General features: G+C 41.1%; 2 protein-coding genes across 7 annotated transcripts in view; one reads left to right on the forward strand and one right to left on the reverse strand.

The window, feature by feature from the left end:
* The window catches only part of ankrd44 (ankyrin repeat domain 44), a 38,846-nt gene extending 34,449 nt beyond the window's left edge, over positions 1-4,397 (forward strand). For 2 of the 3 annotated variants that reach the window (XM_086051338.1, XM_086051339.1), the window contains exons 27-28: positions 30-121; positions 964-4,397. In XM_086051338.1, coding sequence (XP_085907464.1) covers positions 30-121; positions 964-1,229 — 358 coding nt within the window. In that variant the 3' untranslated portion in view covers positions 1,230-4,397. The remainder of the gene's footprint in view (positions 1-29; positions 122-963) is intronic. The other variant, XM_086051340.1, reaches the window with a different exon arrangement.
* A 1,320-nt stretch (positions 4,398-5,717) lies between these two features.
* pikfyve (phosphoinositide kinase, FYVE finger containing) overlaps positions 5,718-26,588 on the reverse strand; it is a 34,337-nt gene continuing 13,466 nt past the window's right edge. For 2 of the 4 annotated variants that reach the window (XM_086050984.1, XM_086050982.1), the window contains exons 7-43: positions 24,652-24,678; positions 24,390-24,479; positions 22,722-22,875; positions 22,485-22,642; positions 21,881-21,992; positions 21,664-21,811; positions 21,414-21,578; positions 21,223-21,285; positions 21,004-21,133; positions 20,695-20,875; positions 20,547-20,621; positions 19,906-20,013; positions 19,695-19,835; positions 18,750-18,876; positions 17,818-18,659; positions 17,189-17,602; positions 17,010-17,110; positions 16,851-16,922; positions 15,139-15,310; positions 14,894-15,072; positions 14,677-14,790; positions 13,429-13,537; positions 13,187-13,341; positions 13,010-13,106; positions 12,867-12,924; positions 12,664-12,798; positions 12,456-12,576; positions 9,613-9,708; positions 9,426-9,506; positions 9,250-9,335; positions 9,111-9,170; positions 8,826-9,002; positions 8,090-8,193; positions 7,896-8,024; positions 6,421-6,682; positions 6,274-6,348; positions 5,718-6,088 (exon numbers count right to left, since the gene is read on the reverse strand). In XM_086050984.1, coding sequence (XP_085907110.1) covers positions 5,973-6,088; positions 6,274-6,348; positions 6,421-6,682; positions 7,896-8,024; positions 8,090-8,193; positions 8,826-9,002; positions 9,111-9,170; positions 9,250-9,335; positions 9,426-9,506; positions 9,613-9,708; positions 12,456-12,576; positions 12,664-12,798; positions 12,867-12,924; positions 13,010-13,106; positions 13,187-13,341; positions 13,429-13,537; positions 14,677-14,790; positions 14,894-15,072; positions 15,139-15,310; positions 16,851-16,922; positions 17,010-17,110; positions 17,189-17,602; positions 17,818-18,659; positions 18,750-18,876; positions 19,695-19,835; positions 19,906-20,013; positions 20,547-20,621; positions 20,695-20,875; positions 21,004-21,133; positions 21,223-21,285; positions 21,414-21,578; positions 21,664-21,811; positions 21,881-21,992; positions 22,485-22,642; positions 22,722-22,875; positions 24,390-24,479; positions 24,652-24,678 — 5,434 coding nt within the window. In that variant the 3' untranslated portion in view covers positions 5,718-5,972. The remainder of the gene's footprint in view (positions 6,089-6,273; positions 6,349-6,420; positions 6,683-7,895; positions 8,025-8,089; positions 8,194-8,825; positions 9,003-9,110; positions 9,171-9,249; positions 9,336-9,425; positions 9,507-9,612; positions 9,709-12,455; positions 12,577-12,663; positions 12,799-12,866; positions 12,925-13,009; positions 13,107-13,186; positions 13,342-13,428; positions 13,538-14,676; positions 14,791-14,893; positions 15,073-15,138; positions 15,311-16,850; positions 16,923-17,009; positions 17,111-17,188; positions 17,603-17,817; positions 18,660-18,749; positions 18,877-19,694; positions 19,836-19,905; positions 20,014-20,546; positions 20,622-20,694; positions 20,876-21,003; positions 21,134-21,222; positions 21,286-21,413; positions 21,579-21,663; positions 21,812-21,880; positions 21,993-22,484; positions 22,643-22,721; positions 22,876-24,389; positions 24,480-24,651; positions 24,679-26,588) is intronic. The other 2 variants (XM_086050985.1, XM_086050983.1) reach the window with 2 other exon arrangements.

Raw genomic sequence — 26,588 nt, forward strand, 5'->3', positions numbered from 1 at the left:
CCGCCTGTAACGACGTCGTGCCTCATCAGGCCTCTCCACCTGGCGGCTCGGAGCGGACTCAAACAGGCGGTCCAGCAGCTGCTGTCGCGAGGAGCCAACATTCAGACGGTGGACGAGAACGGTAGGATGCACCTGGCTGGCCTGACAACATGCATCTGCGCTTCTATGTGTGCATGCTAGTTTCCCATCAATGTTCACTTTAGCTTTTATGCAATTATTTTATTGGATTTTTTTTTTTTAAAATAGGATCCCACTCAGCTCTTGGAAGTATTTAGGGACTTGTTCATTTCCCCTCAAAGTAGAGATGGAAGGAAAGGATTTTTTTTATACAAACACACACACACACACACACATATACAGGGAGTCCTGATTTTACGAACGAGTTCCGTTCCTACACTGGCAATGTGACACGAATTTCAACGTATGTCACCGTTAAACGATAAACAATAAAAAAAAAAACGATGCTGTACTTAGCATTACTTAGCATACTATATATATTACTGTAATCACTGTGAAATTATTCATGAGCTGTCGGTGGAATCTTCAATTAGTTCAGTTGAAGCTGCTTGTTTTCTTCTTTCGAGTTGAGCGATTGTGCAGTGTTGCATAACTATGGACAAACGTTCTTCCACACCAAACTTATTTGAGCGTGACTATTGACTGCTTATTGCAAAACTGTTCAAGCACAAAGTAGTAGACATACAATTGCCTTGTTAAGATGGCCGATTGGGAACTAAGCGGTTGTAGTCGATTAGGAGGTGCGTCGTAATACTTTTGTCCATCTATTGCATGCCTGAACTGTGCAGCCCCTCCCCCTTTTGTATGTTTGTGCGCCGCTAAAACACTAACACGTATGCCGCGTCGTCCCTCTTTTGTTTCCCGCTTTGCCATCTTCCGCCTCCTGCCCATTCCCGCCCCGCCCCGCCCCGCCCTCTCTGTCCGCCTTCTGTCTCTGTGACGCAGGTTTGACTCCCGCTCTGGCTTGCGCGCCCAGCCGCGAGGTGGCCGACTGCCTGGCGCTCATTCTGGCTACCATGATGCCTTTCTGCTCCCCTTGCAGCTCCGGCGCCCCCTCCCCTGGCGCCCTGCTGAGGCTGCTGCCCCCCAAGGTGCACAAAGACCCCGCCGCGGCCGCCGCCCCACGGGGCCCGCGCCGCACCAGGAACCCCTCCGGACCCTCCAGTGAGGGGACCACAGAGAACGACTCAGAGGATTCGGAAACTTTCTGACCCTTTCTGGTCGGCAAAATTTCTCTCTATGCCATCTTTCTAAGAAGAAGTTGATGCGGGTCATTTGCATGTCACCGTTCGTTCCTTTCTTTCTGTCTTTCTTTCTTTCTTTCTTTCTTCACACGGGTGCTCAAATCCAAATTGACCTCGGTACTCGGACTCTGGGCGGCGCCGCGACTCGTCTCCGAAACGTTTCTGTCTTGAGAAGCAAGAACAAGAAGCCATTTTTAACATTTGAGTTTTTTTGTACGAAACAAAGCCCGAAAGGTCAATGTCATTTGTTGTTTTCATTGATATTTAATGTACTAAATAAGCAGCTTTTACACAATAATAATTATAATGTTGATACTTAAGATTCACTGGAAAGACGTACGCACTGGGTCCATTAATGAACGAGTTATTACGAAAGGAGGCTTAGTCGACTCATTAACCTGAAACAGAAATCGTAATTGTTGTAATATTTCAAAAAATGTTGCAATTTAATGAAAACGTACGATATTACAAGAAAGTCAAACAACCTTTTGCAATTCGTCATTTTTCCCGAAAAAAAAAAAGTCACGGTGAGGAAATCTTCATTTCATAAAGTTGTTAAATTATTACCGGAAAACATTTGGAGAAGATTAGAGAGATGACTACTATAAGTTGTAATTTCAGTAGGATAAAGTATTAAAAGAATATTTCTAAGACAAGTTGTAGTATTGCGTAAAAGTCCCAATTTCAAGACAAAGTTGGAGATTATCCCCCAAAAATTGCAAGAATGAAGTCAGAACAAATATTGTATATTGTAATAGAAAGAGTTTAAATTAGAAATTCAGAATTTTACAAAAATAAAATCTTAACTCTGTAATTTGACAAAAACTTGATTGTGATATAAAAATTCACAAAAGCTGAAATATTACAAAAAAAATCTTGATTTTTGAGAATAAATTGAATAAATATTAAATATTGTGAGAGTTGTAATTTCATCAGCATCGGTTAGTAAAAGTCTTACACTTATAAGTCATAATTTTATGAAAAAGTTGAAAATGATAAAGGTAGATAATCATGAGAAAGTCATTGGCAAGAATTAAGTCGTAATATTCCATAATTTTACAATCGTAATTTCATAAGAATGAAGTCATATTATAAGGAAACATCCTCATTTTTAGAGATGATTTGTCGAAGATGTCATTTTACAAGCATAAACTCGCAGTGGTACAAGAAAAAGACTACACATAATATTCCAAGGAAAAAATTATTACGAGAATATCGCAATGAGTGTACGTTGGTTTTATTTATTCTTTGTTACTTGAAGCACAAATGGTTACTAGTTGTGTAGGAAAGATTCCCAAAATGTGTGCACACTTTCACGCTTCCCGCTTGCATGCCGACATTTGTGAATCAGGGTAGCCGAGGTTAGCCTCTTCAAACAAATATTTTGCCTAAAAACATTCCCGTTAATCATGCAAGTTGTCTCCTAAAATGGGGTCTTCCACCATTCATTATTTATGAATGGATTTGTATTGACACAATGGTACACAAACTACAGCACTTCAATGGAAAACCTCCGCTTGACTACCTACCAGCAATGTGCCATCAAATGTGTGCAGTGCCTTGATGTATTTTTTTTTTCCCCACCAATTTTTACTGAAAAAAAAAAATACATAAAAGTTCAGAGGTCAACTAAACCACAACAAGCACATTTAATTGTTGTTATTGATGTGCCGGGCTATGGGACTCTTACCAAGGAGCTTTACGGACACACATGAACCAACATACGGTAAAATCCCGTGAATAACACACACCCCACAAAATCACCCTTAACTCATTCACTGCCAGACATTTTCAGACCCTCTTTTACTCTAACGTTTGAAAAAAATAAATACGTTTATGGGATTAAATGGCTGGACTGAAAAGACAAGTAAATTCGTCAATGGCGGTGAATGAGTTAAAAGGCTAAAAGAAGTTAAAATTAAAAGATTTTACTCGTGTATAATACGGTCACCCATTTTGCTGGTATCAATTAGAGTGAATAATATGAACGATGAAATGTTCAAAACATGCCAATAAAAGGTTAAATGTTTTTAAATCCAGATTTTAAAAATATGCTCTTTTCCTATACCTTTGATTAGAGTCTTTTAAAGTATTTTTAAAAATCATGTTTTGGAAAATGTTGTTCTTGCACTGTACGCACTTTTGAGTAATTTCACCATGTAGTCATTTGTATTTCTTTACTTTGCTTTTAAATCTGATCAACTCTGTATCTGCTTTTAAATGTACTTTTAATAACAGTAAGTGAAGAATATTGACTGTGTATGAAATGCGTTGTGAATCAGTGTTTCTATTTTTTTGTAAACCCTAGGTACTAGTACCTAGCTACTTGTAAATGGATAAATAATGTGAATTTATTAAGCCCCCTGTATAATCCCCCCAATTTGATAAAGTATCTTATTTTTGGGGGGGAGGGAGGAGTGTTATTCACAGGATTTCACAGTTATGAGGGGGTGAAAAAAAGTCTTGATTATATTTTTTCCCCAGGATTTAAAAATGTATTTTGAGAGGGAGAAAAAAAAAAATCTTAATTGTATGACAATTATGTATTAAAATTAGAAAAAGTAATTTTCCAAGAATAAAATTATAATATTAAATTTGAAAGTCCTATACTGTATTCGTTAATTTTACCACCAAAATATTTTATTTTTGGACCGTTTTCTCAAAGTTACAATTTATTTTGTTCTCCTTTTCAGTATGGCCCTAATGCTCCTTCGTAGATATTCCAAATCTGTTGCATTTCCTTTTTGGAAAGTCTGAATATGATCATTGTGTGTGTGTTTGTGTGTGCGTGTTTGCTTTTGTACATTGTTTTGACAAAGACAGATGCGGTCTTCTTGCCTGTCTCGCAGGGTTTTTTAGGCAAGCATTCCCAATCCGATCAATTAAAACCAAACAACCACTAGAATAAACCAAATGTTCCTTCCTTGGAGATTTGAACAGTAATACTGTATGAAGCACAGTTGTGGCAAAGAGTTTTTCTGTCATTTTTATGTGAATTTAAAAACAAAATTTACTCAACTGTGATTTGATAGTGACAATATTTCAGTTTGACTCACAATTTTAATGTACATTTTTTCTGGCCTATGAGAAAGCACATATTTGTTGGTAATAAAGTTTGTGGCAAGTTAAAGGCGATACTGCCGACATTGGTACTGCTCTTTTATAAAATGTTGATTTTTAAAGCTTTGTATGACTCTTGGCCATCCGAACACATATTGTTTAAAGAATCTCATTTAATGCATAATACAAGCCGAAGTGTGAGAAATGCGTTGTTTTAATACAGACAAGCTTCACGAGTCAGGATAATCGTCACTACAGATGATCTTCAAAGCAGTTCCTGATGCAGTACGACCACACTTGGGTGTTTTTATATATCAATTGTATACTTAAAAAAAATAAATGTGCTGCAGTTTTGCTTTTTCTCATTTAAAATGTCTTTGTGACTTTTTTTTTTTCATATTTACTCCATTTTTTTAAAAGTTGGGTTAAGTTTGGCATATTCGTCTATATTAATTGTGTTATTTCCTCCTTAATTTGTAGAATTTAAAAAAGTATTAATGATATAAGTACAGGGGTACCCCACATACTCGCGGTTCAGCACATACTTATTCAGAGATTTTTTTTCCCCCACCAATATTATTTCTCTATTTATTTATTTTTTGGGGGGGGGGCATTATCAGTGTATTTTGGTAAAGTAAGTGGTAAGTAAAATTGTTTTTAGTCAAATATTTGCTGCTGTTTTGAATAAATTATAATGAAAATTTATCAACCAATTATTTAATACAATAAAAAACATGGTAAATGTACAGCACCCTAAAAGTAATGGATCAGACAATATTAAATGTAGATTTCATTGGAGATGCTTTTCCAGGCCTTTACTGCAGCCTCATTCAGTTCTTGTTTGATTTTCTGGGAGGTTTCTCCCTTCAGTCTCCTTTTCAGGAGATGAAATGTTGTTGTGCAGGCAGTGTGATTTGGGTCATTGTCATGTTGCATATGATGAAGCTTCTCACAATTAGTTTGGATGAAATGTTTTTGTAAATGACCAGACAAATGGTTTTGTTTCATTCTGTTGCTACCAACATGAGTGAAATCATCAACAAAGACTAGTGAACCTGTTCCAGAAGCAGCCATACAAGGCCAAGCCATGACGTACTGAAACTGAAATGTTTTTTATATATATATATATATATATATATATATATATATATATATATATATATATATATATATATATATATATATATATATATCCTTTAATAAATCAATTTTAGGGGAAAAACTTCTTAATAAACAACAAATGTAACAAATATTACAGGACACTTCATGTAAGTGCTTGGTGGGCCGGATTAAAGTATGGAGTGGACTGTTTGTGCCAACGTAGCCGTAGTTAGCTGAGCACTGCTCAAAATGTAAATACTGATGCAAAAAAAAAAAAAAAAAAACATTTAAAGATCATTGTTAATAATGTTTTAATAGTTACATAATCTCTGTACATATTCAAACTTTAAATTACAGTAGCAAACTATAATGACAGCGTCATCAAGGGTCCACAAGATAAAATAATGACTTGATCTCCACAAGAGTGCACTCATTAAAAAATATGATGGAATATCGCTTGTTTTGTATGGAATGGTGAGATTTAAAAAAAAAAAAAAAAAAAAAAAAATGTTGGACCTCGTTTTCTCGCATCCCAGGGGTGTGTCCCGCTCAGCAGTTGACACCCAATCCGGTCCAGTGGTCAGGCACCATGAGGAAGTACTTGTCCATGGCCTCGCAGAAGCGGGCGCGGTACAGCTCGGGCGACACCACTGTGGGCATCTTCCCTGCAGAAAGACAATAAGGTGCTTGATGACACTTGCTGGAAAAACTATGTCAACGTCTTGGAATTAGCGGAATTTGTGCGTAAATTAGTCATTGGAATGCCAGTTGATTAGTCCCAAACTATGATGTCCCTTCAATAAAACTTCCCAGTTGGGATCAAGTTTTGATGGTGGTTTGCTGTTCCTACCTTGACCTCCCAGAATTCCAGTGGATTTGACGACCATCTCCAGCCTTTTATCCCAAGTGAAAGTCCTGATATAATCTGTGAATGGAGACACTTGATGAGATTACGACAGGAATGAGTCAAGCGCAGCCGCTGCTAATCGTTCTTTACCGATGATCCCAACCACCAGTTGGTCGGTGGCGTCGTCGCGTCCCACCAGCAGCGAGTAGTCGATGATGAGGTGGCTGGACAGGAAGTAGGCGTCGCTGTGAATGGCGGCGCGCAGCACCGACTTGCAATGCGAGCGGATGTACAGCGGGTTGTCGTAGATGAGCTTGAGCAGGTTCTCATCCAGCAGCACCACTTCGCAGCTCTCCTTGCCCGAGTCCGTTTTCACGTTGCGGTTTCGCAGCGACCCCTTTAGGTCGAACACCTTGCAGGGGACATGAGGACATCTCACTTCTCATTCATTTATCGTGCACCAAAACAAGAGCTCGACTTTGGCAGAACAGCCGGCAATCGGCATTTGAGATCAGTAACATTGGTAGGTACCCGTTTATTTTCAGTGGATTTATTTTATTGTCTTCATTATTATGTCAAAACAAGAACTGATTTTAAAGAAGAAGTCACCACAAACATTTTTTTCAAGAATATGTTCTATGCAAGCCCACTAGTTGAAACAAGGCATTCTGATAAACATTGCGTTTGTAGAATAAGTGTTAATCCACTCGTTTTTAGCCATCTCCGGGGGCGGCCATTTTGTCTTCAGTAGAAATGTTTAAAACACAACTCAAGACTTATTTGTATGATTCTGCATTTAGTTGAACTGTTTGTTTTGGCCTCTTTACTGCCGCTTCTATGCTTTTTCTGCCCCCTTTTCCCAGGCTCGGGAATTAGGTGATGCCGACCGAATTGGAGGTTGCTGTTTCGATCCAACAGCAACTGACGGCTACAAAATCGGAGGCTGACCACATCCTCGGAGGCGCTGCTGTGGAGATTTCTACATTGACCATTGGGCCCCTGCTCACTTCACAGATGTCATCTTCCTACAGCACTTCATTTGATTAACTTTCACAATACTTTAACAAACACTATAAAGTAGGGCTGTTCGATTTTGCCTAATAAGAAGATCCCGATTATTTTCTCTCAAACCCGATTTTGCGATTACGATTTCTTTGTAAAATAAAAAATGAAAAATGAAGTATTTTGAATGTCTTTTATCTCAACTTATTTTTTCTTTCTTTGAACTCAAAATGCCAGTCAATTTAACTTAATAAACACAGAACAATCCATTGTGATTAACATCATTTTACTTACACAATAGATTTCAGATCTGTTCTTAATTAAACCAATAATGAAAGAAGAAAGTGCATATACCATCTGAAACGAAATCATCAACATGAGAGAAGAAAGACAGTCAAGTTTGCAAACCAAACAGTCTGTCAGCAAGTCATTTTGCCAACCGGCTAGTGACTAGCCGCTCACCTTTCTCCCTGGTCTGTGGGAGAGCAAGAACCCTTTTGATTTGAAATGAAAAGTGCTCAACTATTTGAGTGAAGTCACATGCTTATTAAATGTTTTCCCATCAGGTGGCCCCACGAAAAGAACATTTTCCAGGACATACAATAAATCCAGACTTTCCTTACCTGAGCCATCTTGCGTCCATAAAAAAGGTTTTCCATCACAAGCAGGTCCAGCTTCTTCTCAGTGTTGTTCTGAGAGTTCTTGTAACCGATGCGGTAAACGCCGAGAATCTTCGCCAGAGCGGTCGGCCTCTGTGACACAAATGGATTAGTCAATCCGGAGAGTATGCGTGTATTTGCTGCTGTGTGATGCACACTTTCTGTTGCACAGCTCCGGTGATGTAGGTGAAGTAGTGAGGAGCAAAGTCTAGGAAGGATTGAACTTCCAGGCGGGGCATCTGCTTCAGGATGAAGCGGTCATCTGAAACAGAGAAGAAGATGATGCTCTAATCTCAAAGAGCAAGTGCTGCGCACCAAATAAGAATAAATGCCAATCTTGTTTCAGGATGTTCATTTCATAAATGAAGCATTAATTGGTCTTCATGAAGGCCTTTTCAAAATGAGCTGAGCTGGGTGAAGTCAACTCCATTATTGTATAGGTGGTGAGCACGGAATGGTGTGCTAAAGGTTCCTTTCTATCATCCTGGTCTTGTTTCCCTGCTAAATAATGAGCCTTAGGATACGACCGATCATGGCTCAGCTTCAGAAAACAGGTGAGCCGTGATTGGCTGTTACCTGAGCAACTGGGATGTCATTTTCAGGCGACAGAAAGTGGCAAAATGGCCGCCCGCTAAAACGGGTGGAATTTGGTGCTTAAATCATATTCCACAAACATCCGAATGCCTTGTTTGAACTCGTGGGCCTGCATAGAACATATTCTTGAAAAAATAATGTTAGGGTTGACTTCCGCTTTAATTAATTTATGGTGTGTATGGTTATGGTGGCATTAAACTTCATTCGAACAAATGATATTGTTTCAATATTGAATTATCTCTTGTTTTATGTGTCAGTTCTTTCTTTCGAAGGAATTATGACTTCAGTCTGTGGTCCGACCTTCGGTGGCGTAGAAGACAGCTCCAGACTTTCCGCCACGTGCCTGCCAGTTGACGCAATGAGACAGCGAGCGGACGAAATCCTCCTCAGCACTCTCCAAGATGTCTTCGCGCATCCTGTGAAACTCGTCCGCGTAGTAGATGCGACAGTAGAACTTGGCGTTGGCGTCTGAGAACTCTAAACAGAGGGAGCGAGAATGACTTCAGCTTTAAATGGGAAGACTGCAATCAAGTGGGAATACGAAAGGAGGAAAAAAAAAAACAACAAAAAAAACACCAAACTTACGCAGCTCAATATGTGGATTCTGAGACTGCTTCTTTTGTTTATCGGCCACATCGGCGTCCTCTGTAGGTAAGACACGTGAGCAAAGATGACATCATCAGCAAGTGGTGGATCATGAACGTATGCAGACATCAACACTCACTGGGTAGGTCGGCTTCTGTGCTGCTGCGGCTGTGCGCGGATGACTCGCCGAGCCTGGCGGGGCTGCCCTTGGCTCGGCTCTCTCCGCTACTCGACAGAAGTTAGCAAGTTGATATACACTTCCTTCTCTGAATGGATTATTATATCGGTTTTCACATAAAAGCAGACGGGACAGACCTGCTGGTCTGTGACACCTCGTCCGCTCCTGCGTTGGACGCCTTGGACAAATCATCCAGCGCCGTTTTGTACTCCTTGCAGCTGCGGCCAGAAACAACAATACTCGGTTACTTTAAAAAATAACAATAATTATACATATACATACATACATATACACACACACACCGGTATATTTAAGAGTTGTCACCTGAGCGCGAAGGCGATGATAGAGCTCGGCTCCTTCTCGCACACGGCAATGGGCACCCGTTCATGTTCGTACATCAGGTAATGCTTGTCTGGGTCACTGCGACACAGGAAATGATGTCACAGCTGAGTATTTTTTTGTGACATCGAATATATTGAGCGCTGCTATTTGGTTCCTTATTAATAATAAATTCCTGCTCGAACTATTTGTGCTCGGCATAAACGAGAAAAGCACGTTTGATGACAGCTGTGGACAGTGACATCTTCTGGACCCGTGTTTTTCAAACTCTGTGCCGCAGCACACCAGTGTGATATTGTCAGGTGTGCCGTGGGAAATGATCTAATTTGTGTGCCTGTGCGGTCTAGCGCCTGGCAGCGTAATCATGTCTTTTACTACATTGTAGTACTCTTCCATACCAGCAGGTGGCAGCAGCAGGTAGCTAATTGTCTTTGTTTAGAGACAAGAGAATTACTGACGCATGTTCATACAAACAGGCCCATGTTTCACACTGAGTGAGTATCAATGCGAAACATTATAAAATACTTTTTTCTTTGTGTTTATTTAATTCCTATTCAAGACGTTATAATATAACGTCATTCTTCAATGTTAAAATAAGATTTTTTTTTTTTTTCACAATTTCAGCTGGTGGTGTGCCGTGGGATTTTTTTTCAATGAAATAAATGTGCCTTGACTCAAAAAAGTTTGAAAAACACTGTTCTGGACAAAAAGTAAAATGCAGGTATAAATCAATCAAAGTCAATTAACCAGCCAGACCTTGTCAGACCCTCTTTTACCCTAACTTTTGAAAAAAACATAAATAAATTCCTGGGATTGAATGGCTGGACTGTGAAAATACAAGTAATGTTATCAATGGCAGTGAATGAGTTAAATTCTAGTCCTATCTATTTTGCTGTATCCATCAAGATGTAAATACTGTACCTTAAAATAACCGTTGAAACAGAGCTCGGTTTATCTCTTGTTGTCTACAGCAAAGTAATTGGCCGTATTGTTCCAGTACCTTAATTCAACGTTTGCCAAATTATTATCCATTTGACGTAACATCACAAATGCATGGTGACCTACAACCACAATGTTCTTAACTTGACCTCTCCTGCATTCCAATACAAATGTTTGATGGCACAATTAATAATGTTGATGCATTACAAAGTGGCTAAGTTGGTACATATTTAATGGTAACACTAAAACATTCAACCACTTGGCAATAAACTAATAAAAATGTATTCAAATATATACTGCACATAAATGTTTATCATACAGTTACAAGTACATCAAAATTCATTTGAATCTGGAAAATGATGGTCATCGACGATCACATTGTATCGCACCTGACATCTCATTGATTTTTATATTCTTATCCTGGGACAAATATTTTAAAACACTGTTGGCTCACCACTACTTCGCGGTTCGCTTTTTCACGGATTCGCTCAAACGCGGAGTCTCATTTGTGACCTCTGTGTGGGTTTCTTTTTTTGTTGCCTTTTTTCTTCCAAGTCGGACCATTCAAGAAATGTCGATTGTTTTTTGAGGGCAAATTTATTTTACAAAAACTTTAGGGTCGTGTTCGGAAATTCACTCTGACGCCCGTGCATTAGTCTGAGTGTGAGGGTGTGTGTGTGTGTGTGTGTGTGTGTGTGTTCAGAGAACCAGAGCGTACTCAGCCTATATTCTAAATCAATCAGCATCCCGTACTTGCACTGTTTTCATCTGGTCTGCCTGATGCTCCGTGTGCCCAGTTGGAGCGCCTGGAGTGCACACCTGCTCTCTATTTTTGGTGCACTCTGAATAACCCGAACGGCACATTCCAACAACGCTCTGAGTTTGCCAACGGTTGGAGTGAAGCAGTGTGCGATCTGAGAATATTTCCAGACGCACCCTAGAGTGTGCTGCTAAATGTGTCTGATAATAAAGTTATTATGTGTGTTAACATTCGCCACGTGGTTTAAACGTCATGTCCTCGTTGGAAATCATCAATGTTAATCTTTTTCAATGCAATGCCTGCCAGTAGACGTTCAGAACTTCTTAAAAAATGAACAAAAAAAGGCTTTTGTTTACGGAACTCATTCAATGTCTGTATACAAAGTCCCTAAGGTGACAAGGGCGAAGAAAACATCTTTGTGTTGCGTCGAAGAAATGTTGCGCAAAGATTGCGAGATAACGCAAAATTTCATTTATCATTTTCTTTTGCGAGGGAATGAAATATTGAATCAGCGTTGATGTACTTCGAGGTCAGCAGCAATATGTCAGACATGGGCATTCATGGAGGAGGTCTTGGAACAGTTCTTTCAATCAAGAGCTATCCCTCACTGATTATATATTATGATATTTTATGCCCATTTCAAAGTTAAACTCAATTAAACTCTCCCTCAGTTGAATACGTGTCATCTTTGTTGCATTTACCCGGAAGTACATAAACGCACGTAAAGAAAAAAAAAAAATCAAACTTTCGCTTTGCACAACAACAAGGATTTAAAAGGCGCATTAATACACCAGGATTGCACCAGAATTCACCAGTTGCGGGGAACGTATAACCCGGAAAAAATGAGGGACCACTGTCATTTCATTAAAAAAAAAAAAACGTGTTTATGATATAGGTCCCAGTTTATATATTAAAAAATGTGCTCAATAATTCACTTTCACTTAAAACTACAAATGCATGGTTGCAGACGATGCTTTCCACCGGACATCGGCTGGACTTTTTTTATGCATTCTGATAGTTTCATCAACATTTCAACACATTCATCTAATAAACACCCAAAATGTGAACATGTTCCAAATAAAATCTGAACTTGTGTTTTGTGGCGCCAAGTGGTGACTGCAATACTCACAACGGGAAGGGAATAGAGTTGTAGCTGTTGCCTGGCAGAAAATTTGCCAGAATAGCCTTCATGGTGGACTTCTCCTTCACCTGACTGTCAGTGGAGCCCAGCAAGTGTCCGTCAAACACGTCTGGTGACCCCGGAAAAAGGCAGAAAGAATATTTGAACACAAAGTGATTTTAGAAAATGAATTGTAAGTTTTTCTGCGTATATCCACCTTCCGGTATGCTGACAGAGTCCGGCTCCGTAAAGGAGGGGCCGGGCGTGTTTGGCTCAGCTCCAGGTTCCCCGGGCGACAGCAACGTGGTAGAGGAGGAGGAAGAGGAGGGCAAAGTGTTGAGGTGACGGTCCTCTGTCCAAAAAGAAAACTTCCTAGGTTTGCTTTGCTGAACAGTATTTCACACATGGTTGAAGGCTTACCTTTGTCGCCGTTCTGCACCACTGGCGAGGGGTTACGTGGTGAGGAGTCTAGAGTGCTCTGTCATTCCAAAAAAAACAAAAAAACAAACCCAAGCGTCAAGTCAGGACAAAATTTTGTCGCCACCTGAACGTACCGCACTGACCTTGCTGTCATCAGCGGCAGTTTGTCGGTGACGGCCTGGACTCGGGGGGACCGACAGACGCTTGCGGCCTTTCTCCTGCTGGAACAAGTCTTGCAGCCTGAGAGGAGGGCACGAGTGAAGGAACTCAGCGACATGCTTAGAAATGTGACGGCGGTCAAGGGCAGCCGCGACTACGACCTGCTGTTCCACGACTGCAGCATCTCACAGAGGCTCTGCTTCTTCAACACTAGAGACTCTAGCACTGCCTGGAGCTGCTGCGGAGAATCCAGACCACAGACCTGAAGTCGCGCTTGGAGCTTCTCAATCCAGCTGCGTAGCTCGGCCTCCTCCATCTGCACGCAGAAATGCCACGGACAACATTAAAAAGCAGGAGGTATGAGGAAATCGATTGTACATGGAGGAAAGGACAAAGGATCTACGTCTTTCTGGGCAAAGAGGTCCTCCATCTTCTCCTCTCGAGTCTTACTGAAGGTTTCAGTCTTCAGGGAGGTGAGGCGATCATCAATGGCCAAGTAAACCTGCGTTACTCTGAGATCAGAGACACAAGAGACTATTGGACAATGCATTCAAAATTATTTGGTGCAGTGAACTCACTCAAGTACAGTGAAACCTCTAAGGCCCAGAGATGCCACCCCCTATCCTCACCTCTCATGAATATTCTGGATTCTCGTCACTGTCCTGTGAAAAACACTTATGTCCAACTCTGGATTTTTTTTTTTTTTTATTTCACATTCATGTGATGTATGTAACGCGGAAACACCATTCACGGAAAAATGTGAAAATTGTAAAAAAAAAAATGGACATAAGTGTTTTTCACAGGACAGTGACGATTTGGATTTTGTCAGGAAAATTTGCATCTCAGTCAAAACAACAAATGCTTGCCACCAGAAAAACAATATCTAATATTTACATATGTTCTTTCTTTGAAGAGCTTCAAGTGACAAATATTGATGACTTATTTCTGGAAATTATTATTATTTTTTTTTAATCTTGGTTTTAGTTTAGATTTATACAATACGATGTCTTAAATTCAATAATTTAGTGACAGTTTATTTACAGAATGACATCACAACATATTGGGTTGTATGATCAATTAGCAAAGCTGAATTGATTTTAAAACATGTAAAATAAGAATTTTGAGAGCATTTATTGTGCAGATGTCAAAAGTCAAAATCAAAATGCAGCACTATTGCTGATACATAAAATACTTAAAATGCCATATATTAAATAGATCCTTCAAACACAAAACACTTGGCATCTCTGACAGACTATTTACGGAGATTAGACAACGATTTGTTTGGATTTGAACACAATGTCTCGCATTGGAATTAATGGAAACGTTTATTTGTTTTACGGTCAGAGCTTTAGACAAAATATCAAAGGAGTAACTGCACTGGCAGTGTGTTCTAAATTCTTAGCTGTGATAAATTAAGTAGCCCATCGAAGACAAATGGCGAAATTCAAAGGTGATTTGAGATATTTTTTGTCTGTCTGTCTACAAATGTAAAAATAAGTTAACCCATGTTAATAATTACATGCACGTTCAGTTCCTCCTTAACTGGCGGCTGAAAGGCTTTAGAGATACCACTGAATCAAGTTGCTGGTGATGTCAGCCTGTTTTTGTGACAGACATCTACAATATGTTGCAGACTGGAGAGTTGATTTACTTTAGGGAGAAGTCTTTCAGGTCCTGCTGTAAGATGGCTTTGGAGGGCCCCTGGTTCCTGATAAAAATTTTGGGACGTGGAAGACAAATCTCCAACAGCCTCACAGATGTGTAGCTGAAAGTGGACATTTCATCGAGTTAGTCCACACGCCGGTTGAACAAGGACTCTACAAGAAAGGATGGCGTAAATTTAGACAAAGTGAGAGCTTATGAACTACCTGAAGGAGGCCACCATCTGGTTGTAGGAGAAATACTGGTGGTAGTCTTTGTGGATGGAGTGCCCGCAGGGTTCTGCGTTGGCACGCCTGGTATACTGGTGGCCATAGAAGTGCAGCTCCAGGTATTTGGCAAAAGACATTGACCATGAGTCATTGGACAGCGGCACCACAGGGGTCACCTGATAATGGGAGGCAAGATTAGAGCACAAACAGCAAAGTTTAACTTCAACCTTATTATTAGCGACCTGTTTGCAGATGCGGCACCAGGAGTAGTTGAGAATGGTGTGCTGGTAACCGGGAACAGGGGAATCGAGCTCCTTCAGCACAATCTGCACACAGCCGTTGCCGTGTACAAAGCGGCGGATGTGGTGCACCATGGGAGTCTCACAGAATATGCTGGGACACTGGTAGGACGACCTGAGTGAAGCGAAATCCAAAATCGTGATCCCAATACGATGTAAAGGTAAAAAGTGTAACAATAACCATAGAGCAGGGGCGCAGTCAGAACGTGTCTAATGGCAGGGTGTCAAAGTTTTCGCTTGCGTGCAAATGCCACGTTGTCATTCAGCCATTTTTCCTGAGTTGAGTAGGCGCTTTCCAACCACAAATAATGAGAAGCGTATCTGTCACAACACCACCTTAAAGAGATTGGCTCGTTTTGCTGTCTTTTGCATTTCAAACGGCCATTGCACACACTAAACCCCATAAGGCCCAGATAGACAATACAATACATTACAATTTTATTTATATAGCGCATTTTATAACAGCTAGAGTTGTAACAAAGCATTTTACAAATTCGACATCGGCCAACAGTGACCAACGCTTACCCCCTGTGGCGTCCGGCCGACTGTCTGCATGTCGCGCTGGAAAAATACACCGCAACGACAGACAGCGACGCTGACCATTAAGTACCTTCTGCGCATGCGTGAGATGTAATACCCTTCCATACTTTGTGCGGCGGTAGTCACTATTCCTCAGGGTTAGAAAAAGCCAACTGGAAAGCTATTGGCGGAGGCGGAATATAAAAACGTAAAGAATGCATTCCGCTATATTTTTTGCTGACGATGAACTCCCACATGAAGCAAACCCTCACGCTTTCGACACAATATTGTGCAATACTTACATTGTCAACCCTCGCCCGAGTACTTGTAAGAAGATTAAGGCGGCAAAGGTGAAATTCATAGCTTACTGTTTATCCGCATTAGTCACTTCCTGTTCTTGCCCTGTGCGCTGATTCGCTAGCTAACATCCAATCAGAGTGACAAAATGTCACGCTTTACGACGGCGATTCAACATGTTGAAACGCCCACCAGACACTTCAGAACGGCATCTGATGTTATGACAGTGTTCGCTACATCAATCAGACGGCGCAATGAGACGTCCGACTGGTCTATCTAGGCCTATAAATGTCAAACTTCAAACAGGTCACAGGCTCATTTTAACCTATTATGCATTAAATGGTGAAAAAAATTTGATTTTGATGGCATAGGACCTTTAAGGGCAATGTTTTAAGATGAGTTTGGAATCATTTAAAAACTGTTTTGGGATCATAGTTTGTGGTATACTGTTTACAATATTAATGTAAGCACTTATAAATAAATTTTTGGGTGAGGATCAATTCTTTTTTTTTTTTCTTCATTTGCAGCATGGTCCCTATCCTCAGCGCTTTAGCGGGGATTACTTGATTTTTGTTATGTTAATTTGTGGTTAATTTATTTGTACATTTGAATGACAGTACATTCCTGTACCCTCGTGGCAACAGTTTGAAATATCGCTATGGGAATTTGTTTTTAAAATAACCATTAACTAGTGTTTTGATCAACCTTAGGTTCCACTGTATTATACTTGAATTTAGTAAAACAGCACTATAGTACATCTGCAAAGATGGAAAAAAATAAATGTTTTTTGTCTATATAGAGATTTTATATACTTTTAAATGCATTTCAATTAGTTTTACCTGAAACAGTATCTCTCCAAGAATACACCTAGTGAGAGGTCATTCTTCCCGTAGAACTCCATGGTGACAATCCTGTTTTCGACAAATTTGATGACTACAAAACTCATTCAACACAACTTTTAGTACTTGTAGTGGTTATGATCGAGTGTAAGAGTTTACCAGGGACTGACGCAGGGGTTTGGGGCATTGCTAGACTGAGCTGAGGAGCTGCTGAAGAGCACACACAGTCGCTGATGATTGATGGGCGTTAGACAGTCCATCTGACAACGAAAAACATCACAATTTATAGGCAAGATAACAAAAAAAATTAGAAGAACCACAGAGCTGTGGATCCTTACCTTAGGGGTCAAGCTCATCTCACTCTGCTTGGTTGGTTTGTCGTCTTCACCATCGGCCTTCATAGGGCCCTTGATAGGTGGCAAGGGCGTCTCCTCAGTCCTATTGTGGCCGTTCACAAGACCAACTGCGCTGGGGGCGTTGAAGGGGTCACTGGCTTCCCTCTGCCGAATTCTCCCTCCCTTTGCTCTGTACTCTGCCAGCATATTGGTGAGGTCCTGGCTGCTGCTCAGTTGCTCAACGATACGGGTGCTAGTGAGGACGTGGCATGGGAGGACGTCGATGGGCTTCAATGGAGCGACACCGTTGGTCTGACTACCGACCAGCGAGGAGGATGCGGAGTCTTTGAGGAGCTGCCGCTTCCGGCGCCCATCCAGTTCTTTGAAGTCCTTGTTGAGGAGGGGGGACAGGTAAACCTGTAGTATTGAAGGAACATGTGAGGATGACCACAGGACCCATTTGGTCACTGTCAGATTGCTCTTGTTGAATTGTGTTGCCAAGTCAAATTTCATGTTGATACAGCAATGATCACCACCACCGCAATAGACATTTTCTGGTACTAAGTCTGTCAGAACATTTTGGGAGTATTTTGATGAAGTATATTGCTGTGATGCACGCAAAATCTAGATACCTTTTCAGGGAAGTAATCCCTGCTGGGGCAGTGCATGCCAGAAGCCGTGAGGAGGAATGGTTCTCGAAATGTAATGAAGGGCGAGATACACAAGATGATGTCCTTCAGCTCCTGCTTGAAGACAGCAGAGATGGACTTCAGGCGGTCATCGGTCGACGTCACCTGCTCTGCCACGAACAGGCCCGTGTCGTCCTGCAGGGGGTCTCGGAACAACCTGGGTGTCGATATTTCTGACCCCTTATCCTCGGTGCTTTCCACCTCTTCCTTTTCGTGGTTTCCTTGCTCCGATGTATCATCATCAGATGTCCTGCCAAATGTGTTTGTTGTCAGCTGCTGATCTTCCTCCATGAGAAAAGGCGGAGATACTGACAGAGGAGGAGCAGGAGGGCTGGAAAACGGTGACGAAGTCCTAGTCTCTTTGATTCCAGCTTCTTCACTTTGGACAGAGGGAACAGATGTCCTTGATTGTTCCTGGCTGATTTCCATTCCAGGGGGAAACATGTCATCCTCTAGATTTCCAGATGTTGTTGCGCAATCATCATCAGAAGTTCTCAGAGTCGTGTCGTGTCTCTCCTCATCCATCTGCTCTGGATTCGCCTCACCCTTGGGGGACATGCCATCAAGCAAGCAGGGGAAGGAAGCGCTCTGGGCCAAGCTGGGTGGCATGGCAAACTCATCCATGAGGAAGGAGATCTCCAGCTGCGAGTGATAGGCCACGCACACCATCATCATGATGATCTCCTTCACACGGGCCAGCTCGTATTCGGAAGCGCCACGCAGCTTGATGGAGCAGCCCAGGTGGGCAGCACAGCCTTCAAAGAACATCAACGTCTTGACATCCTCTGTGAGAAAGCACAGACAGACGGACAAATGTCTCACTGCCTAAACGAGGGACATTTACCTTCACTGAAAGAGGGAAAGTAAACACTCACCGTTGGCCAGGCTGAAGGGCTGCATGAAGAATTTGTGGCAGGTGCCCAGCCGAGGCTTGGTAAGGAGCTGATCCATGGACATCACTAGGTCACCTTGGGTCATTCGACTCACTCGGTCCAACACTTGCTAAATTGAAAAAGAAATACAGTGAATCCCCACCTATTTATTTTGTTATTCTCAAATTCACATACACACATTAACATTTTTGGGGTACCCCTCATATAATGAAAGACAAATAATCAAAATAAAAAACAAACAAACAATAATATATTATTGATAAAAGAAAGAAAAAAATCATGAAAATTAACTAATGAAAAATAAATATCTTATTTGAATTGATGTTCAACAGAATGATTTTACAAAAACAAACTCATGAAACAGGCCTGGACAAAAACTATGCTACCCTTAATATTTTGTTAGACAACTTTGGAGTCAATTACTGCAAACAATTTCTGTAACTCTCAATGAGTTTTGCGCATCTCGCAAGCCCTCTAGTCGAAACATAGCATTCGGATTAATATTGTGTTTGTGAAATATATGTTACGCAGTAAAATCCACCCGTTTTTAGCCATCTCAGGGGGGGCGGCCATTTTGTCACTTGCTGTCGACTGAGAATGATAATCACAGTTGCTCAGGGCTCAGATAATGACCAATGATGGCTCAGTTTCAGAAAACAAGTTAGCCATGATTGGTTGTTACAGAAAAAAAAGGTTAAAACCGTCAACCAAGATGGTATTTAGCCGCCAACACAACCACTGGTGACCAGGTTAACTAGTGATGTTGAAAGTATTTTTTTTCTGTCGGAGGAGGCAAACCCCTCCTCCTGTCCGCTTGAAGCAACAAGAGTAGCAAGTGTAGTCACCCCCGCAAACAAACAACACAAGCGTCACAATATTTCAAAATAATAGGAGAGGTCACAGTATGAGATCAAATGTGTAACTGACCGGCTTGACGTTGATAACCAAGGTGATTCCATGCTCTAACAGCATGTCCTGAGCAATACGTGACACTGTTTTCTCCACCAAAACTAGGTTTGGCCGGACGTCCACTATGCGTTGAACGTAATTCTTCAAAAACTCTCGCTCCTAAAACAAAGAAAAATCTTTTGTGGATCTGGGAAAGTATGGCAAAAAGTTGCAACAAACAAATACTGACCTGCAGCACAATAGGCTCGATGCAAGTAAATTTGGTTTCTTCCCTGTAAAGATACTCGATGGAACACTTCAGCAGCAGGATTTTGGGATTCTTGATGTAGGAATTCATCTTTAAAAAGAAAAAAAACACCCAGTAATAAAGGTCAAATATTGATAGTAAGGACAATTTTGTACAAAAGAAAAAATAGTGCCAAAGTGAAATTTTTCATAGGCTTCAACTCATCCCTTAGGATAAGCGAAAGTGATAAGCGAAAATGAATGGACTGATGGATGGTGACAGTTGGGGAGGAGACAGAGTAAGCCTACTGTATTGCACAGAGGGGCTCCACTGTTTATGAAAGTCCTGAGATTACAAATCAAGCGCAGTTACAAACTAATTTGTGCAACGGCGCAAATATGTCTTCTCACAGCAGAAAAAGGCACTTTCAGTTACTGCCATACTTACATTTTTTTAAATTCATGACCTGGGAGTGTCTTTCTTGCATATATTTAGTGCAATTATGACTTTATGACTGTGTAAGCATAGGTTAGAGGTAGTGCGCACATCCCAAATTTAAATTAAGATACCGCCATATGAATTGAAATCCAAGCCTGCGCTCTGTATTAACCGAGAGGTTTTAAATCAAAACAAACCCGACCTACCTTTTTGTGAGCAATGTTCTTGGTGCATACAAAGCCATTTACCACAGTTGAATCAAATTTTCTCCCTCCAGGAATCTAAATACAAACATAGAGATTACGTTCAACCATTGCGCACACTCAAATTTATGTCGCCAACATGCTCCTTCACCTTTTTAATGTGAACCAACTGTCTGATGTCCATGTCGTCGTCGCAGTTGCGGACGTCAGGCCGCACTGTCTGGACCACCTGGCGGACGACCGGCACAATGATGTCCCGCCAAGAAAGCGACAGTGACTCGCTGTAGAGAAGCTGCTGCAGCAGTGCCATCATGTGACTGTGATTGGCAGATCTGAGAAAGCGGGGGAAACATTTTGTTTAAATATAGCTGCCAATGACCAGAATCACTTATGTATATATTGCATATATTGGGTTTTATTTTATTGTTCAGGTGAATTTTCTTGGTTCATCTCCACTCACAGCAGCCTCTCCATGGCCTTCTTCTCTCCGTTCTCCTCCCGGAGCTGGTCCAGTGAGCTGTGGTGCCAACCCAGAGGCGTGAACAACATCTCTTTAGCCTTCTCCTCCACACGCCGATTGAACAGGGACTCTACAGGGAAGCGTAAGTTACACAGGAAATGGTCGGCTTTGTTAATCTTGTGGCTTGGTCAAACTATTATGTATGTTGAAGGATTCTACCTTTGATGAAGGCATCGCTGATCACGATGTTCTGTCCTCCGTCCTCTGACATGAGAAATTCAGCTGCGAAACAGAGAAACTTTTATGTGATGGGAACAACATTTATGCAGGATTGGCTCAACCAGTTATTGTTAACTGTTAGTAAATCTATTTCAAGTGAGCAGACTTCATGCATGGCAATTTGAACATACCTTTCTGGTCAGCAGTGGGAGGCACATGCGGATACTTGGACTGCTTCTTAATGTGGAAGTTGACGTTATTGTGCTCCATGTTGAGGCTGATGGAGGCAGCAGAGTCGCTGTCCACCACCGACTGAGAGCTGCTGACGGACGTCCTCTTGCTGAGGTTGCCAGAGTCTGGGCAGAAAGACACAGAAAGTAACAGATCTGAAAGTGGACCAACAAAATGAACCACTAACGTTAAAAAACAGGTGGCACATACTTGATATGTTGTAGTCTGACTCGTCTGCAAGCTGCTCTGTGTCACTGTCATCAAACTTGATGTCCTTAAACCAGGACGGCTCAGAATGTCCCTCCACAGAGTTGACACTGTCGCTGTCTGGAGACGGTGTTTCTGAGAACTCTGTGCTCTGCGGACCAGATGGGTACCATCAGTATGATACGCGAGCTGAGGAAAAACACCAAGGAGTTTTACTCACTTGCAGCGGGCGGTAAAGGGCATACTCGTCTCTGAACAGCTGGTCGTTGTGCGTGATGCAGTCCAGCCAGCGGCCGTCAACCAAGGCCTGGCCGATGGCGATTGCCTGTGCCCTGAAGAAGATTTTTTTTTTTCTTTTTTTAATCACATAAAAATTGAAATGTCTTTGGAGAACTATATCAGAAAGGGGCAAAGGCCTTGTCTTGGAAGATGCACAAAGGAAAGAGCGATTTCGCTGAATTTTCTTGATTTTGGCGATTGTGTGGTGAGTGTCATCTGTGTGTAAATGTATGCTTCAATCTACTGTATAGTAGAACAGCTGAGTGTGCACCCTCGGTCGCGCTACTGAAACTCTAAGGGAAGTGGGAATAATGTGAAGTCACAGTTTATAGGGAACATTGCCGCCACATACTGTATAAACTGCATTCAACTTATGTGTGTAATTTTACATGATGACACATGGCATGACTGTGTATGAGAACGTGTGTTAATATTGTTTTAACATTTCTTTCTGTAGACATCGATAGACCTTATGTTTGTCTTTCCTATATTTGAACAAAGGCAGTGAAAGGTTTGTTAAGTTGACGTTTCAGTTGACTTGGTACCTGTTGGAGATGGTGCCGTTCCTCAGCAGCCAATTCACCAGCTCCTTTCCCACAATACAATTAGGGTAGGTCCTCAGCCAGTACCTGTGGTCCTGGAATTCCATACCAGTGTTGTTGTGGCAGATTTTCTTCCACAGGTCTTTTAGTTGCGATGAGTCCTGTAAGACAGGCAAGACCAAATCAGCAATATCTGCACCCAGTGAGCAAACGAGGCAACAGTCGGAAGAAGGTAGCCACCAGAAGGTTCTTCCTCTCCTCCTCACTGTGGTCCAGCTTGGTGACACTCTTGGCGCCCGACAATGCTCGTGTGGTGGGCGGGCTGACTGAGCTGTCGTACGATGGCACCATGGATCCAGAGCGGTCCAGAGAGAGGTTAGAGACGCTAGCAGACCTGGTAGATGAGCATCAAAAAAAATAAAATAAAAAATAAAAAAAACACGTCACACCAAATAAATAAAAGGGCATGGAACCATTTTGGCCAAATTGATCCTTTTACGTTACAAAAAACTATCCCATGTTGGCTTGGCTTGTGGCTATTGGCCACAGTAAGGAGACAAATTCCATCTGAGAGGAGACTGAAGGCAGAAATTAAATGGAGTGCTGTTGCAGAAGATGCAAGTAGAGACTATGCACTGCAGTATAACAGCAGCATCCAGCGCTAGGGTACACTACAGCAACAAGGTAACGTCATGTTAGTATTAGTGTTTATTTTTGTCACTTCTAGCCCGACCGGATACTACAAATAGTACTTTTGCCAATGGAGAAGGTTCAGTTGGATAGCAAAACAGACTGAGCACAGTCTCACAGTAAGGAAGTAACACCCTGTCATTCCAAGTACTGTATATCAGTGAAGAAAGCTAATGATAAAAACTCCAATTCATTGTTGTAGACGACCTCACTGTATCCTGTACCTGGCTTCCTCCAAATCATTATGATGCAATACATGTACTACAAAAGTTGAGGGCCACATTACATCATTACACCAATGCCACAAACAGCTCATAATATTCAAAACATTTATAATATGTATTTCCACTCGAAGTGTCTTTATTTTAGTTTGAACACTTCCAAAAATTCAAGTCGTATAAAAAATATTTGTCTTATGCCTGCTGCCCAGTCAGCTGTTAAGCTCAAATGCGCTGCCATGAACCTACTGTATTCTGTTGCATGGTAAAGTGCTGGCTGCTCAACTGAAGTTGTACAACCAGGGGCGGAGCCATAATGTGGCTAATGGGTGGGACTGGAAAAATCAGGGTGGGCCTGAATATTTCTCTAAATGAGCACAATCCTCCTGTCCTGACACATCGTAAATTCAAATAAAATGACTAACTGAATAATATGAAGTTCAGATCTTCCTTAGACAATCACAATTATGTCATTCTTAATATTCAATCAAATAAAAAACACAATGAAACACAAATGAAAAAATAATTTATTAATAATTTACTACAAATTTAAAAATATTTATAATAAATTTAAATATAAATCTCACTGGGTGGGCAGTCTGTCAATCTGGGTGGGACACCCAGGCCCACCCATGGCTCCGCCCCTGTGTACAATTGCTATCTATGCCTTTTTTAAATGAATGCCTTATGTTTTCGATACCAGAAATGCTAAGCTTGAACCAAAATGTATATTTGCTGCAATGCACAATATGAATTTAAGAAATAAAAACTGATTACCAGAATATAACATTTAAAAAAGTAAAGCAATTACCGGTAGTAGTTTGTTGCTAAGTGAGATGTCTTTTTTCCCTCTTTTGTATTCATGATTGCTCTTTAACCATGCAAAAATACAGTTCATCCGACTACTTGATAGCTCGATACTCGACAGCTGAAGTCCTTCATTCAACTCCCATTTTTAACCACGACTGTCCAAATATAGGCTGGCAGACCATTAACCCACCTCTTCCTTGTGGGAGATTTACCCACATCTTCTTGCAGCGTGGCGAGTCTGGAAGGGAGAACACTCTTCTGTGGTTCTTGATGAATCATGCTAATAAACACATACGGAAACACACGTACACACTTCGTTATCATTTTATTTTGTCTGCTGTCATCTTCCACCAGTGCTAATGGCCATTGAGCGTGAGCATGAACAACAATTGTCTCCTCTAAGGAGAGCAGTGGGCTGAAATGAAATGAAGAAAACAAACGGCGACACTCACGTTTTTCTCATCCCAATGGGAGTTTTTCTAGGCCAGAAGAGAGAGGGGGGAGAGAGAAAGAGAGAAAGGAGAGAGGGAGAGAAACAGAGATAGGGATAGAGAAACATTTTTTTTTGAGGAAAGTTGACAGCAGTAGGGGGAAAAAAAGCAGCCTCAAGTACGCCAACTCAATGGTAGCAAAGCACGAGCGTGATGGAAAATGAATGCATCGTTGGACTAGGACAAGGTCACCCTTGTTCAGTGCATAGCTACTGAAACCTTTAATTTGCAATCGACAATGTGATTAAGAGTGCACAATTTAGTGAAAAAATGATTTATTGAAGTTAAAGTCTCTTTCTCCTTTTATACATTTAATTAAGAGAAAGTCAAGAGCGCGGACCTTCGATCAGGCCAGGCAGAGGAGGCAGAGTTTCCTTGTCCCCTCCCCTGCATGTGAAGAGTTAAAAAAAAAAAATACAACAAGAACAACCACTACCACTTTTCCGAACTATAAGTCACACTTTTTTGAAAATAGTTTGGCTGGTCCTGCGACTGATAGTCAGGTGCGAATTGTACACATTAAAATTAGAGTTTGTAGTTGCACCCAAAATCCCTGTTCCCTAATCGGGTTAACTTTCTGTACATTACCAGCACCTTCTTTGCACTGGTGGTAATGCACCAAAAGTATCATTTTGAACGGCCGTCCGTCGGCAAGTCCGACTAAACATTCACTGTCTATCCACAATCCACAATTGGTCTGTGAAGCAAGTGCAGATATAAAATATTTTTTGTAGAATATCGTCAAATTATCGTTATCGAGTTTTTGGAAAAAATATCGAGATTTTTTTTTTTTTGCCCATATCGCCCACCCCTAGCGGGTGCCCTCAAAAATTGACCATAACTTGTTGGATTCTTTTCCGATTTTGATATAGATCGGTTTGTTAGAAACATCAGACATACAATTATGATACCAGACGATTCGGTCATTTTATAATTGGGACTTTCATAACATCTTAAATATAAAAGATAAGACCAAGTGCTTTTTAATTTTAACAAAGACCAAAAAAAACCAAAACAAAAACAAAAAAAACAGCAACCACAGTAAACCTGACCTTATATTAAATATTTTGTTTTTGGTATCACATTGTTGAACCATGTGGAATTGATAGAACTTGAAGCATAATTAAAAGCAATGAAAACAAACATATGTTCCAATTACGGTCAAAATTTAAATACAGGCTAATCTACTTTGGATTATATTTTTATATCCAGCTTCAGAGGAGTCACTGCTCATCATTCATGAACCTCATCGCACGACACTGGTCCGGAGCATAACATAAAAATAATTTATGGAATAGTATTGATCAGACACAAGTTACACAATATACACTGAACAAATATATAAATGCAACACGTTTGTTATCGCTCCCATTTTGCAAGCTCAACTCAAAAATCTTTTTACTTCCTGTATTACACAAAAGGCCAAGTTCTCTCAAATAAACTTGGTTGTCGGAGAGCACCTTCTCCTTTGCAGAGAAAATCCATTGACCTCATAGGTGTGGCAAGTCAAGATGCCAATTCGATAGAATGGTGGTTATACAGACTACTTGCAATAAAAGGCCACTCGAAAATTTGCAGTTTTATCACACAGCACAATGCCACAGATGTTGCAAGCAACTGGCAAGCTGCCTGCAGGAATGTGGTGGACAAGAGCTGTTAACCTAGTTCATTCCTTTACCAAAACCTTCTCCAAAGGGAGCTCACAGAATTTAGCAGTACAGCCAACCAGCCTTACAAACACGGACCATGTGTAACCACACCAGCCCAGGACCTCCTCATCCAGAATCTTCATCCCCAAGATTGAGTGAGACCAGTCACCCGGACAGATGCTACAACAATTAGTTTGCAGATGGCATTTTGAAATTACAGAGATACCATAACAAAATCCTGTTGTGCCA

The sequence above is a fragment of the Filicampus tigris genome, chromosome 14, assembly GCF_054856515.1.
Source record: "Filicampus tigris isolate MCC_2025a chromosome 14, RoL_Ftig_1.0, whole genome shotgun sequence".
Classification (NCBI taxonomy): Eukaryota; Metazoa; Chordata; class Actinopteri; order Syngnathiformes; family Syngnathidae; genus Filicampus; species Filicampus tigris.